Source organism: Impatiens glandulifera, chromosome 8 (assembly GCF_907164915.1).
Source record: "Impatiens glandulifera chromosome 8, dImpGla2.1, whole genome shotgun sequence".
NCBI lineage: Eukaryota > Viridiplantae > Streptophyta > Magnoliopsida > Ericales > Balsaminaceae > Impatiens > Impatiens glandulifera.
The window spans coordinates 2,852,369-2,868,310 of NC_061869.1; the positions used below are offsets into that span (position 1 = coordinate 2,852,369).

The window sequence follows — 15,942 nt, forward strand, 5'->3', positions numbered from 1 at the left end:
AATATTTATATATAAAGACAATTTAAAATATAAATTTATTAAAAATAAATATTGATCTCAAAATTATATATGAAAATGTGGGATTCAGCCATCCCAATTTTTTTTTACTTATTTTCTAAATTTAATTCATCATTTTTCCTATAATTTAAAAAGCTTATATTCTTCACTCGTTTTATTCCTAACTTTTTTATTATTCTTGATACACTCCAACTCTAATTCTTAGATTCGTCGCTAACCCTAAATTTCAAATAGTTATAAAAGACTTGTTTTTCTTTAATATTTTTTAAATACTTTTTCTTAATATAGACTTTTTTTGTTCTAACTAAGTGAGAATCAAACCTATAGTAGTTTATAATATTAGTACTAATATGTTATAAATACTTGTATGAATCAATACATTTTGAACTTTAATTTAGTTGTATAATTGATCAGTGATTTGTTCGGGTATTTATAATTTCTTGTCCTAGCTGGGGTTTGAGGCATTACAATTGGAATGTTTTCCGACTTTCTATTATGATTAACTAACCAAAAAGAAAAGAGTTTTTTTTTTAAAAGAAAATAAAATTGAAATGTGATTGAAAAAGAATCTTGATTATGGCAGCAAAATAAGACCAATGGCCATGGTATAGAGCTAGCTGTAATTGCAGTTCAATTTCTATGCAATTTCATATATATAGCTCCTTAAGAAAGCAACTTGCTTACCAATTAAGAGAAAGATACACGTCTTGCTAAAACAAAAACATTTATACCTATATATATATATATGAAGTAAAGCCACAACACGATCTCTTCTTCATTAATTTGTACTTCGCCATAATTATTTGTTATACACCATGACGGTATTTCTATATCTCTTCGCGTTTATATATGTTATGTGGTTTGAATGAAATATGATGTTAACAATTTATAATAATTACTTGTAATTGGATTCAGATAGTGGAGATGCAGGTGCAGATAGATTGTCCTGGATGCAAGAGAAAGATCAAGAAAGCTCTAAATAAACTATATGGTACAAGTGAAATGATCAATCAAACTTACTATTAATTAAATTAATGATATATATCTAAATTAATTGATCATGATCTTGTTAACTCGTAGGAGTTGAATCGATTGACATTGATATGGATAAACAGAAGGTAACCGTGACGGGAATTGCAGACCAAGAACAAGTGTTGAAGGCGGTGAGGAAGAAGGTGAGATCGGGCGCAGAATTGTGGCCTTACCCGTATAATCCAGAGTACCATGATTTCATGCAACGTTACTATGGTGGTCAGGAAATTAGTTATAATAATAATAATATTAATGATGATATTGATGATCCAAATTATAAACCCCCACCTTACACAGCTCTTATTGATGAAAATTCTAGTTACATGTTTAGTGATGATAATGTCAAATCTTGTTCTATAATGTAACACATAATATTGTAATTAAATGTTACTTTTCTTTTCCAATACAATCTGTATTTTTATTTTTTATTTTAAAGATATTTATATTTATGCGTTTATTACCCTATAGTATTATTGATACATAATTCATATATGATTTTAATTCAGTTGTTGTCATTTATCAATAAGTTGGCGTTAAAACCTTATTTTCCGTCGTTATTGATAAATGCCAACAACTGAAAATTTGTTAGGATAATACGAAAATGCTTTCGTTAATTGTTGTTTAGTAATTCTTGTTGGTTTTGAAATCGATGACCAGTATATGATAACGGCACTTCAAATCACTTCAAATCGTTATTGACTATCACTAAAGATGTTTTTATACTATAGTTAATATTACAATTTTTTACTTAGTGATGTTGATGTCGTGTTATTTAGATTTAAAAAAAAAAGTTTAGAAAAATAACTTATTTGGGTTTTAATTGATTCAATTACTATTATTTTTTATATTTAAATTTTATAAAAATATATTAAAATATTTTAATTAATTAATTTAGTGGCAGAAATATTAAAGGAAATTAAGATGACACATAGATTAGTTTTTAGAAGAAAAAAAATTGAACATTAATGGAACTCTTTAGAGCTCGTTTTAGGGTAGTTTTGAGAATTTATCGCGTTTTTATAAATTATATATCTATTAAATAAGTATTCTAATCATTAAATTATTATTTTTATTCACTAAAATATATTTATTTTATCTCTATTAAATTTAAATTTTAAATATCACATAAACATTTTAATAATTAAAAACACAAATATATTTTTTTACAAACAATGTTTTAGAAAAAAAAAAAAAACTAAGATCAAACAAGCTCTTGGTGTATATATAATGATTGTATTATAATTTGTTTATTTGAAATGCATAAACAAAATAAATGATCGTTTTATAAGCATACATTAATTAATTATGTTGTATCAAGTGACAGTATTATAATGTATAGAAATCAGAATTTATTCACAAATTTAAAATAGTACGATATATATATATATTAGAAATGACAGCTAAGATATAAATATTAAATTAAAACAAAAGAAACCGAATGAGTATTGACTTTCAACTTTGAAACCTGCTGTCATCTCATGATGCTGACGAGGCTGTTGTTCTTACTAAGCAACTTCTAACTAGTTTTTTATTTATTTTAAAAATAGTTTTTCTAATAAATCACTTTCATCAATTGACCTTAATCTATATATATATAATGATGCTTAATTTTTAAAGTGTCCGGATTGTCGGGTCGAGAGCTGTGGTTAATTTGGATACTTGGGTCGGATTGTGGGTTGACCCATTTTTAAATTTAAAACGGTTAAAAATAAAATTAAAAATGCTAGAGGTATGTTTCAAACTTGCAACTTAAAAAAACAAGTACAACTCTTTAACCAACTAGGCTACAAAGACTTTATATTTTAAATTCAACACCAAATTTGATAAACGCGGGACGTTTTAATATTAATATAAGTTCAACTTTTTAACTAACTAATATATAATGATGTTGAGTAAATGAATACTTGTGTCGGATTGTGGGTTGACTCACCCATAAACTTAAAACGGTTTAAAATAAAATAAAAAATGTTATCCGTAATTTTTTTTCACGGTTTTTATATTATTACTCGTGCAGGCTAAATGCTAGTTTAATTAATTATGTTTTTAAACAAGATAATTTTGAATTATGTTAATCATTGTTTTTATTTAATTTCATATTACCACTCTTCTTCAAATTTAATTGGAAACATTTAAGAAAAACTAGTCAAATATATTTTACCTTATAAATTGATTTGAAACGCCTTGCAAATCCTAATTAATTATAAAACAAACAGTACAATATTATTTAAAATTAAGGCTTATATGATTTGAGTTTATTAATTCTTAATTTAGACTTTATGAAAATAATAATTTATTTAGGTTAAAGTAAACAATATCTATCATATCATGTTTAATTTAAAATATCATACAGAATAAAATGTCATCATAATTAATGATTTAATATAAAATATAATTATATTGTTGTGCAAATAGATGAGCAATAGGGTTTATGCAATTTTGAAAAACAGACTAAAACAATTAGACATAAAATACATGGCAATAATTATGATAGCAATGAGGCGTATCGAGATTGAGAGTTAACTTATCATCTCGTCTTGTTCTAGTTTAGTAATATTTTTTATTACTCTCCACGTTTATTCAGTTTCAGTAAATCCACACATATTTAAATTTATAATGAAATTATCTTCTTTTTTTGTTATGTTTTTTATGAATGTTCAAAACAAAGTTAGGGAAAGACATAACTACCCTCCTCTCTTTTCTCGGTTAATTATCAATCAAACTTGACAAAATTCATTCCAAACACGATAATTCAGATAAAATAAAATTATGGGACTTGTGTCTAATGAATATAGATGCCATAAAAGCTAGACCAACCACCTGAATCAATCTCAACCTCAATAAGCTTTAAATGATTATTAGATTATGAAATATCACAGTTCATTATTTTTGTTAATAAAAGATCATATAATTGATTAATATCTTTATTATAATAAGAAACAAAAGATCCCAAAACTATTATATAATTGATTTTAAAAGGGTGAAATTATTAATAGAAGATTTCGTGTAAAAAGAATATCTTTGAAATGACTATTTTAATTTAATCATTGATTAAATGCACTTTAAAAAAATGGATGAGACAGCTGTTATGTACATCACCCTTGGATCGATCACTACCAATAACAATATCATCATATAGTAAAAATGACTTAAATGCCACTCTTTCTTTCTTAAAATATTTTATTAAAAAAAACTACAAGATAAGACAAACAAACAAACGCATCATCAACAACTTTGACCGGCGGAGGTGCTTCTCCGTCTTTTGACCGGAAAAACCTGCGGCAAACCCGGAGCGGTGATCTGCCATTCCTCCCCGGCACAATTCTCCAACGACGGTGACTTGTTTTTCCGGCGACCGGCTCCGACAGGAACGTTTCTTAAGGCACCTCCAGCTGTCCAGTAACGTTGACATCCCTTACAGAAGTGTCGTGGCTGATTAACGTTGTAATTGTTGAAGTAACAAAATTTTGTCTCCATGCTTTTGCATCTTGGACACTGGATCGGTTTTTCCGGTGCCCTGTTTGATGTTTCTGTTTCTGTTTCTTGATCGGTTAATTTGTTGTTTGCTGCTGCTTGATCACGATCATGATCATGATCGTGATCTTGTTTTGATGCATCATCATCGTCGTGTGTGGTGGTGGTGGTGGTTGCGGTTTGAATCGGAATTGTTGCACCGAAGAGCCTGATGCCGGGCGATTCTTGAACATCCATATATGATATATGTATAATAATTATGGATAAAGTGAAAAATGGGTAAAAGTGTAGAGATGTTGATCTTAGAAGGGCTATAAATGGATCATGAGATGCAAAAAGTGCACGAAACCCAAAATTATAGAGAGAGAAAAAAAAAAGAGATGAGAGAGATAGACGAAGTTGACGAAGACATGGGAAGGTGCTGATATAGGAAATGGCAAAAACAAAACAAACGTAAAAGGGCAAATTGGCATATTATACTTAAGGCTATGTTTGTTTGTTTTGGTATTAATATGAACAAAATGAAACTATATCTTATATTTTTTTTTATGTGTAATCTTGTTATAAGGAAATAAGATTAATATGATTTTTTTTTTTGTTATAGAATACATCTAGAAAATATTATAACAATATTTTGAAGGATCATCGACAAATATTGGTGTTGACATAGTTGAAAATTATTTAATATGCAATCGAACATTTTAGAAAACTGAAATTTTTGTCTGGACATCATAGTTTTCGGTCCCAATTTTTTATTTGTTAGGATTTCGGGGTCAAATGTTACTACTATGATGTAATCTCTAATTTGATTTTTTCAATAATTTTTTTTTTCTTCTGATAAACGTAAAAAAATTTAATTTTAGTGAACCATGTTAAAAATTTTTTTCCTTTTTATTGTTTAGACAATCTTTTAAGGCATAAAAAAAATTAAATCATCAAATTTTAAATGGGCTTTTCACAATAATTGTGCAATTAAACTTACAATTACAACCATACAAAGATGTTTCTAGTTCTAAATTTTGATATGGACGGTTGTAAGATAGATGAAGCATGATTAAGTAGTAATTGATTTGTTTTTGTTTTTTTAATTAATGAGAATTAGAATGTTACTTATCGTTGTGATATCTCGTTTTAACTCAAAACGCTTTCAAATGTAATTGAACCTGTGATCCACTTCAACTCAAGCGCTTTCAGATAAAATCGAATCCGTGATCTTTTTCTAGTTTTTAAGTTAATTCTTAGCCCTAAGCTACTTTGATGGATTAAGTAGTAATGTCCCAGTGATAATATGAGTTCACCAATGTGGCAAATAAATATGGCTCTTGGAGGATGTTAACAAGATTCTCTCTTAAAAGTTATATCGATTGGAAGAAAATGAAGGTTAGTTTTAAGTTAGATTTTCTTAATTCATGACATTTGGATGTTGGTTCCTCGTAGTCAAATGTAGATCATATTAAGGTTTAAGTCAAGGTTTAAATGAAAAAGTAATTCAATTGGTTCTTTCAAGGACCCTAGTTTCACCCTAATATTACAATTATATTTTTTTGATTTTCCAATATTTAAAAAAAATAGATTATCAAACATGCCTTAAAAAACAGATGGAGTTAAGGAAATGGATCCAGATGCATGGAAAAAGTTTTCATTCACCTTTTTGTCATTTTCTTGAACTATTCCCTTTTTTTCCAATTAATTTAATATTACCTACTTGTCCTCTTCATTAAGTATTCCCTCAAGTCTTTCCTCAATGTTTGTGAGATACTCCATCCGTTTTAAAGTGATACTTTTTCTATTATTTTAAAGTGATGTTTTCATTAAAAAAAAAAAAAAAAAAAGAGTAGAATTTTTTAACATATTGTGTTAATTTCTTCATTATTTAATAACATAATCTCTTATTTTTTTTTGTCAACACCTATAACTAATCAGATTTTTAGATTTTCTAAATATATTAATTTTAGTGGATATTTCAAATGTAAAAGAGTATTAAAACAAAAAATCAAACTATCAAGTTATATATATAGTTTTAATAAATAAACTAAGCAAGTGTGTTAGTTGAAATGAAAAAAAAGGGTATTTTAGACTTTACTCCAAGGGATTGGATCTCTCATGGGCCATATATATGTCCATTAAAATATTAATAGTGTCTGTAGAGGCAGGCCAAATAAATAAATAAAACTATATATTAAAAAATGAAATCCTTAAAAAGTTAAATATAAGAAGCATATGTAAAGGGTGGAATTTATTAAACAAGTTGCTTAATTGGGGCCTATATATATAATAGTAAAGAATATCAACTTGCCTTTTTTTATTAATAAACAATCAAATCAATAAATAATTAGATTATTGAAAAGGATAATATATATAGTATGGTTAATTATTTTTATTTTATATTTTAATATATATATATATTATTAGTATTTAATATATTTTATGAACTTTTATATATATATTTATAGAAATAATTAATAATTATAAAATATTAATATCAAAATATATTAGTTTATAGTTGTAAGACTTATTTTTATAGTAATTAAACAATTATTATTATTTTTAATACATAAATTATTTAAAATTGAAAAAATTAAAAAAAACATTTATTTATTATAATTTATAGATTTATATATATATATATATATATATATATATATATATTGAAATAATTAATATTTTTAACTCAATTCAATAATAATTTTTTTATTATTTAAAACGATTTTAAGATGAAATGGAGGTCAGGTCAAGTTAGCTTTTCAATATTAAAAAAGTAGTTGATATATTATATTTTAACAAATTTTACAGAATTAATACATATTTTTATTTTTTTTAATTATTATAGTATTTAAAAGTATAGATTATTAAATAAAAAAAACTGATATTTAAAAAGAAACAAAAAAATATATAATAAAAAAAGTATAATTTTAAAAAAAGTTTGATGAAAAATATAATAATAAATATTTAAATGTAAACAATCAAATTATATTTATCTAAAAAGATTACCTATTAAAGATAGTAAAAGAATATTTGATAGTATAAAAAGTAAACATATATTATGTGTATATATTAATCAAACAAATATTTTTTTAATTTTTTAAATTTATGTAAAAACTATATTTTTTAAATATTTTATTAAAGTAATGATTTAATTTAAATAATATTATAAAACATACTTTAATTAATTATGTATATATTAATAAATATAATAACATTTATTCTTTCAAATTTATAATAAAAATATGTCTTTCATTCGACCATTACCATTTAAGAAAAGGTCTTCCTCTTTTTCAGGAATGATATTATATAAATATAACCGAATCTGCAGTGTTGGATAGATACATAATATGGCCCAGATCTAATCTTAATACATCAAGCAATGTTATTTCCACACAATATTATTTGATTTTCCTTTAGATATCCTAAGATAAATATTATTATTTTTTATTCAATAAAGGAAATAAGCTTGTTACAACTTTGAAAATCTAATTCAAACACTAAATGGACCAAAGGCCCAAGGACATAGAGGGAAGAACCTTAGTTATCTTCAACAAGAGCAACAAGCCCATTATCTATCTTAATTATTACATGTATTACTTATTAGTCTCAAGTAAAATATGAGGTTAATGTGGGAAGACTTTAATTAATTAAATTGAAAATAGTTAATTATTAAGATATAACATAGGTGTTTATCTTTTATCTTTGGGGTTAGAAACATGTACTCGCATCAAGATCAACCTCGAGAGGCAAGGCCAAGTGATCTAATGACCGATCTTGTTTGTTCTTTCAATTTTTAGATAGGAATATATAGAACGCCCTATTTTTGACATAATTTTTAAGAATGGAAAAAATACAACACTAAAGCAAAATTTGAGGATTAGAGAGGTGTTACGTGTTAGGGGAAGGAAATGAAAAGAAAAATTGTCGACTATTTGTCGTTCTTATATGTTTGTTTCTTAGTTTATTGTGGGAGTGGTTACGTCGCTTTCACAATGAAAGCTAACCCCATAAATTAGGTTGATCCATTTTTGGGCCATACCTAACATGGGTTGTTGATCATCTAGCTAGGTCTTCTTCCAATTAAATTAATTAATCTAAGGTTGAAGTTATATATACTTTATCAAATGGAACGAACATATTAAAGAAGAGAAAAAAGCGTTGTCCCCGCAATGTTTCTATTGAAGTTTATGGGCAGCTGGGGGGAACCAAATATATTGGTGGGCAAATTAATTTTGAGGAGAATAAAACGACAAAGTTTTAATAACGTTACTATCTTGTCTTATTGTCTAGTGTCAACTTTCCTATTGGAATTCCATTTGATGTTGTTGTATATCATGATTTCAGCCTAAAAATATGGCAATCTTGATATCTTGGAATTCCTTAGTTAAAATATGACATCCCCAAGAAAAGTAAAGAAATTAAGCTAGCTAGCTAGAGTGGTCCCATAATAATTTAATTATATATACACACAAACAAACACCCATCACCAAGCATGCTTTAGATCTACTATACCTCAATTTTTTTTTTTTAACTATATAGTTAGAAAGAAGAGTATGGTATTGCAATAAAATGATGGAAGTGATATAAATTTGGATTAGATTGCAATGATAATTTATTTATGCATGCTAGCTAACTAGTTAAGTATTAATTGGGACCTGAATTCAAGCATATATGGTGGGATATGAGATCACAAGCTAGGGCATGGGGAAATGAGACTACCAATAGAATGGGAAGAAAGATGGTTTAATTAAATTAATCAATTCTTTTTAAAAAAAAATAAAACAACTTTTAAGGGATGGATGAATGCCCAATTGTTAGTGCAAAAGGGCAAACATATGAAGGAAATGCTAATATATATTAAGATAGCTAGCTTGCATTAATAATACTTTATATTATATATCATTCATGGGATAAAAGCAATGTGGGGATAATTATTACCATCGTACTTTACTCAACCAATTGGTCCTAATTAAATCATCATGTGTTATTCCTATGTACAAGCTAGTCCTTAAATCATCATCATATATATTCACAAAATATTTGGTTCTTTATAAATAAATGATCAATATTTAAAGTTTTCCCTATTTCCAAAATGAAAAGTTGTTTATTTTGGATTCTTCAAATTAATTTTCTAGTATTTGATGGTGTCTTGTTTTTTTTTCTATCACTCAAATTTAAATTGGTGTTTTACTTTGTTCAGCTCAATATTTTGTTAAACCATAACATATTTTCGTCTCAGATTTTTATAATCAAAATAATTTTCACAACCTTTGGTGAATCATTTGTTACTCATACTCTCATATCGTGTTGCTGATTATTTCTAGAGTTCGTATATGTTCCCTTTTAACAACAAATGAGGCGAAATAATCGGACTTCGAGCTATTTTTTTTTCTTCACTAAATAGTTATTGTAATTGGTCTTTCATATGAAGGTACTCCTACAAGTATGTCTCTTTATTTGTATGAATTTCTCACTATTTTGACTATATATATTTCATTATAACCACGAACTAAGAACAATTTTAATTGTCACCAAAAATATTTGGTAGAGAGTATTCTGATTGGCTTGTTCGACTTTCTCTACTTCAATACTTATCGTTCAATAAATTAAATGAGTTCGTCTTTCGAGTAACTCTCAACAAACTGTCTAATCTTATGATTTTTTCTCGATTATTTATTTTGATTTTGTAGATGTTATTTTATATTATTATTTATTAATTAATTTTTTTGTATAATTTTTACTTTATTCTAATGAGAATCAATATTTTTTTATAGAAATAAAATAATAATAATAATAATAAATGATTAAACAATTTCATCTAATTTGGTTAGTTTGAGCGAAAAAAATTATTACCTATTCGATTCTAAGTAAAAAATCAAATGTCAATTATTCGATTCTCAATAAAAAAACAATATATATTATAAGACAACAAGATCATGAATGTGGAGATTTTAAATTATAAAAATATATAAAAAATCAAACAGTCCCATAATCAACTAAATCTCCCTGGTTTTGTGGAAACCTAAACCATCAAATTCTAAAAAAAATAATGCTTTCTAGATAGTCTTAGTAATTAATTTATAATATATTAAAAAATATTTTTATTTACTTAAAATTATTTAGTTAACTTATTTATATTAATAAATTATTTATTAGGTGTCAATTTTAGTCACTTATCAAAATGACATAATTGACCATGTTTGACCATTAATACAACTTTACTTATTGATAAATCTTTTATCAATTGATTGAATGAACTTATATAAGAAGAGTAATTTTATAAAATTATTATGAACTATTAAATATCATGAATATAAATGTAAGTTTTTCAATATATATTCATATTTTAGTTTCTATAAATTGTCATCTCTAATCAAATTAATAACAAACATAACATAACATGAACATTTTTTTATAATTATTATTCTCGGGATATTATTAAATATTATGAATATAAAAGTAAAATAAATAAATATTATGCATTAAGTTTCTACCCATATTTTAATTTTTGTAAAATGCATATATATTTTAGACAATGCATCTAATATATATATATATATATATATATATTAATATACATCAATTCAATTGAGTGAACATTAATGTAAATTCAAATAAAAATAAGAAAACGCTTTCTTAATTTTCTGATAAATAAGATATTTTTTCCATAAATTAAATTATACATGTATAACTAAAAAAACACTATTTATTTATTTATGACAAAATAAAAACAAAAACACAATCAAGAAAGATAAAAAAAAAAACTTAATAAAAACCCTTCAACATATATCAGTCGCCGTCTCCGTTATGCTTTCCAAATGAGGCCTCCAAACGCCGGCACGTCCCCTTCGTTTAACAGAGAGTTTCTCCGACGTAATATCGGTCAAATACCGGTCCGCCGTCGATACATCACATGAACCGGTATTGTTTTGATCACCGGCGGCTTTTTTCTTCTTCTTCCTCGTCGTAGTCCGGCGAGGAGCTGTCTTTTCAGAGACAACCGGCGGTACCGGAATTAGAAAGTATATGTTTCCTCGCCGGAGCTCGGCGGCGGGTGGGACGATTACAATCTTCGGTTGGGTCCCACAAACATCGATTTGATCGGACGATGAAGAATTAGGTTTTTTGAGCACGTGGTTGGGGTAGGATTTGATTATGTCGGCTGCCCGGACATGATTGCCGGTTATTTCTTCAACTTTACCGTTTGAATGAACGATTCTGATCACGTCTAGGGATCCACATGGGAGAATGCATGATATGCAACATCTGATAGTGTTCTTCATTTGGTTTGGTTTGAGAAGAAAGATGAGGAAATAAATTGAGGATCTTGATTTGGGGAGAGGGGAAAATTATGTAGGAAACAAACGGGGATTAATTTATAGAAGAAGAAAAAAAAAAGTTGTGTCTTTAATTTCCTTTTGAAGCGTGTGAATGTGTGCGAGATAGATGGGCATGTGTTGGGTTGCTTTTTTATTTATGTTAGATATTTTTAATACTAATGATTCTCTTCTTATTATTTAATTTGTACATATAATGATTCTTAGTGTTTTTTTTTTCTTTTGAAAAAAAGTTTGATTTTCTTTTCTACTATGATTCATCCACTTTTTGGTGGTTTAGCTAACACTTGTTTGATGATGGCGAGGTCGGAAACCAATGTTGTGTAAGTTTTCAATGTCTCTTGAGGGTTCTTTGTTACTAAGTTTAAGGATAGTGTTAGTTTCTTCTCTTGTCCCAATTTCTTCTAGTCAATGCATTTTTAACATATTTTTTGAACTAAGTTAATTGTTTTTGTAAATATTTATGTACAAATAAAGTGGTGGGTCAATTAGTTATTATACTTTTTCATGATATTATGTTTTTTTAAACATTTGCATTTTTAAGGTGTTTTAAACGCATTTGTTAACAAGATACTTACTTGACTTTAAAATTATGAATGACACAATTTCAAATGAAAATTAGAAAACTAAGATTATAATAAAACGCTAACAAAAAGAAGTGAAAAAAAGTTGCTTGAAGCAAATTGATCATATCAAAAGAAAATTGATGGGTTGACACCAAATAATTTCGTTCTAAACGAGCTTTGTTAGGAGGCGTTTCCAGAATTTAAGGGTGTCACATTTTACAGTAAAATTATTTTTTAGGGGTAGACTTCAGCTCACACAAGTCCTAACATAGATTTGCCCAGTGACAGAACCAAACCGGGGCAGCATGGGCTTAGGCACTGATTGAATCCTAGATTAGATAAAAAAATATATATATGATAAGTTAATGTAATATCAAGTAGTCGTAGTATAGTGGTAATTAATCTCATTTGTCACCTGAGTGACAAAAGTTTGAGCCCGATAATGATTTTTTTTTAAGCCCATCTTGAAATTTGCTCATAGTTTCACCGGCCTAAATATTGTAAAGCAAAAAAAATAATTTTTATTTTGTGATATGCATTAAGTTCTAGTAAAGCTTCCTATTACAAATATAAAACAATTTTTTTTTTATAATTTGTTTGTTTTTTCACAAGTAACATAATCTTGGTGCATGCCAAGTTTGAATGAATCGATTTTTTTTTTAAGTAGTTTATTTATTTTAAAAATAATTTAAACATAAAGCATGACATATAAAAAAAAAATTACAAATTTACTTAAATGGGATCCTCTGCTCCCAATTAACTCGTGCTCCCCATATTTCCTCTGGGAGGGGGCAAAAAAATCTTTTTACAAAAAAAAATCCAATTTTACCCTTCCTAGTGAGAGGGAACAGGGGAGCACGAGTTAAATGGAACAGATGATCTCATTTGAAACTTACCCATATATTTTTAAGAATAGCGAATAAATAATAATACAATGAAAAAGTGGCCAACTCTCTTGTGATTGTGATCCCTTAGCCTAGTTAGAGTAGTGTACAAACAATTTGTACTTGTGATGGTTGCCTTTAATTTAGACATATTGAAATATTAATGAAAACCATATATATCAACATAAAAGTAAAGATTAATTACACTGAAAACATCATCATGATCACTAAAGAATCAACTTAGAACAAAGGAATAAGACAACAACAAAAAAAAGTAATATAAGCAAAAAAACACCACAGAAATGGATATCTATTATTGAAAGGAAAAATGTATTAATCTAGGCAAATTTGATTTTTTTTTTAAGTATAAACAATGAAAATGATGATTTGGGTTGGGGGGCCTCATAGCAGGCATATGTTTTCTTATGACTGGGACTGCCATGTGGAGTCATGTCACTGGCCCCAGGAATTATACAAGACTATGACAGGTGGTTGAAGCAGAATATGACACCTGTCAACATTATGCTGACATGGCTGGGGAGTGGGTATAGAAGTAGTTGTAGAGTCATATTTATGCTTGCCCGTAGGCCACTTATGCCTGCATGGTTTATCCTTAATTATTCTAGTCAAATGAGAGAGAGACAAAGATCCGCAATACTGTATTTTCATTCGGGTTTGGACCGATGATAACAAGTGTCTCATTGGTTGTTTTGTGTCAAATTCAGGGGCAGGCCCATCCCTAATTCCACATCCACCCAAAATTAGTAAAATAAAAACATAATAAAGTTGGATACATTTTTCATGTGTTAACAAACATTAAACCAACTAAATTTATTAAAATGCTTTATGTTTATTTAATATAACATAAATATAATTACAAAACTAAAAATTAAAAATAAATATATTTTTTTAATCGGATTACATAACTAAAACTATTATAGGAGGTAGAACGTCTCAGTAAAAGTATTCCGAAAGCGACAAATCTTTACTTGTCTCCCACTATGACTAATATAGAGACTACACTTTCAACCTTTACAGGTATGAAGTAGCTAGCAGTCGAATTAGTTGTCTGATTAAATAGAACCAACCATGCTAAAAAAAAATGTAGGAATAAATTCAGTTAATTTTAGATTGTCTCAGAACTTGATAAATTTATTTTAATAGGAAACATAGTACAGTACCAAAAATACTCAAAATTAAACTTAAATAGTTGAGATATTCAATAACACAACTCAACTTAGGGCTCGTTTTGACGAGTTCTTAAGTTTTTCCCTAAAAAACCCATGTTTGATAAATTAAAAGAAAAATCAGTTTTAAATTATTATGACCAAAATACCTTCAATCAAATGTCTTTTATTAATATTAAATTTTATTAATATAAAATAAGTAGAGGGTAATTTCGGTAATTTTGATATTTAAATTGATAAAATGATTAACTAGATAGGTGATTTGATTGTTGAGTTTTGGGATAAAAACTTAATTTTATTCCAATAAACAAAGATCAAACAAGCCCTTAAAGTTTTTATTAAATATAGTAAACTAGTGCAGGTAACGCGGCACTTCATACGTCGCTAAATAACCGCGGGTAAGAAAGACTTTCCGACGCAAAATACCCAAATACCGACTCTTTTATTCGTTGCTATACGCAAAAAATAGGGTAAGTAAGACTTTTTTTTTGGGAAAAGGTAAGTAAGACTTAATGCGGCTTAAAAATGTAGAAATAGTTTATATCTCATCCATCACATGGTCTAAATATAAACACAATCTGAGGATCGATATCCGATGGTGAAGAACTGACATTGACATTATCGAGGTCGAGTCTATAAATTAATTAGAGTTAAAGTAAGCTTAAAAAGAATTTGGGGTGGACTTGAAAAAATAAGAGACAATTATAAATAAAACGAATGAATCAAAGTGGGTCTCTGCCATTTTTTTTAGAATTAGAAAAACATAATTATTTTGATTAAAAATTTAAGAAATTGAAGTTTCATGTTACCCTATTCAAAAAAATTATATATATTCTTTTTTTTACTAGCTTTATCCTTAAGATGAATCCATCTCGAATATTGTAGGAGCCTGAAATTGTTCCTTATACTTTATAAATATTTTTAAAAAACTCATCATTTCATTTACCATATATGCAACTGTGTTAGCTTATATCTTGGTAATGGTGTTACTTGTTATAATGGTGTGATAGTTAAGATTTGTATGAGATTAATTAATAATGCCATTGAAATTGAAATGTTTCATTCATTTCATTATTATTAGCTTGCTCAATAATTTTGTTTGCATGTGTAAAGTCTTCTTTCCTAAATTTTATCTAATTATCTTGACTTTTATTTTTTTCTTTCAAAAATCAGGATTTAACTTATGGAAAAAGATAACACTACTCCACATACATAACCCCTAATTTCAATTAGGAACTTTTAATGTGAATCGAATTTGATATATTTAAAACTACTATATATCTTGAGTTTTACACATAGCTCAATAACAATTAACATATCTTTTTCTTGCAGCTTTCCATCTTAATTGGTACAAGCACAATCCATTCTTCTATAAGCCACTCTTAACTTCACTTTCACCATCTCCACAACAAACTTATGGTTCAAGCTTCAATGAATAGATATCAAACACCAACAGCCACCA

The 15,942-nt window shown here is 27.1% G+C and overlaps 3 protein-coding genes across 3 annotated transcripts; 1 reads left to right on the forward strand and 2 right to left on the reverse strand.

The window, feature by feature from the left end:
• The first annotated feature begins 833 nt into the window (after positions 1 to 833).
• Positions 834 to 1,415, forward strand: LOC124911743 (heavy metal-associated isoprenylated plant protein 45-like). The gene is made up of 3 exons (XM_047452256.1): positions 834 to 839; positions 934 to 1,009; positions 1,099 to 1,415. The coding sequence occupies exons 1-3, from the start codon at positions 834 to 836 to the stop codon at positions 1,413 to 1,415; spliced, it is 399 nt and encodes a 132-aa protein (XP_047308212.1).
• A 2,633-nt stretch (positions 1,416 to 4,048) lies between these two features.
• On the reverse strand, positions 4,049 to 4,978 carry LOC124912581 (dof zinc finger protein DOF1.5-like). The gene has a single exon (XM_047453222.1). The coding sequence runs from the start codon at positions 4,756 to 4,758 to the stop codon at positions 4,273 to 4,275; it is 486 nt and encodes a 161-aa protein (XP_047309178.1). The 5' UTR covers positions 4,759 to 4,978; the 3' UTR covers positions 4,049 to 4,272.
• A 6,214-nt stretch (positions 4,979 to 11,192) lies between these two features.
• Positions 11,193 to 11,846, reverse strand: LOC124912578. Its single transcript, XM_047453220.1, has one exon. The coding sequence runs from the start codon at positions 11,787 to 11,789 to the stop codon at positions 11,286 to 11,288; it is 504 nt and encodes a 167-aa protein (XP_047309176.1). The 5' UTR covers positions 11,790 to 11,846; the 3' UTR covers positions 11,193 to 11,285.
• Positions 11,847 to 15,942: the final 4,096 nt, after the last annotated feature.

Coding starts and splice junctions, on each gene's coding strand:
- LOC124911743 (XM_047452256.1), top strand. Junction 1,010..1,098: donor AGCTCTAAATAAACTATATG/GTACAAGTGAAA, acceptor GTTAACTCGTAG/GAGTTGAATCGATTGACATT.
- LOC124912581 (XM_047453222.1), bottom strand. CDS start 4,758: ATGGATGTTCAAGAATCGCCCGGCATCAGGCTCTTCGGTGCAACAATT.
- LOC124912578 (XM_047453220.1), bottom strand. CDS start 11,789: ATGAAGAACACTATCAGATGTTGCATATCATGCATTCTCCCATGTGGA.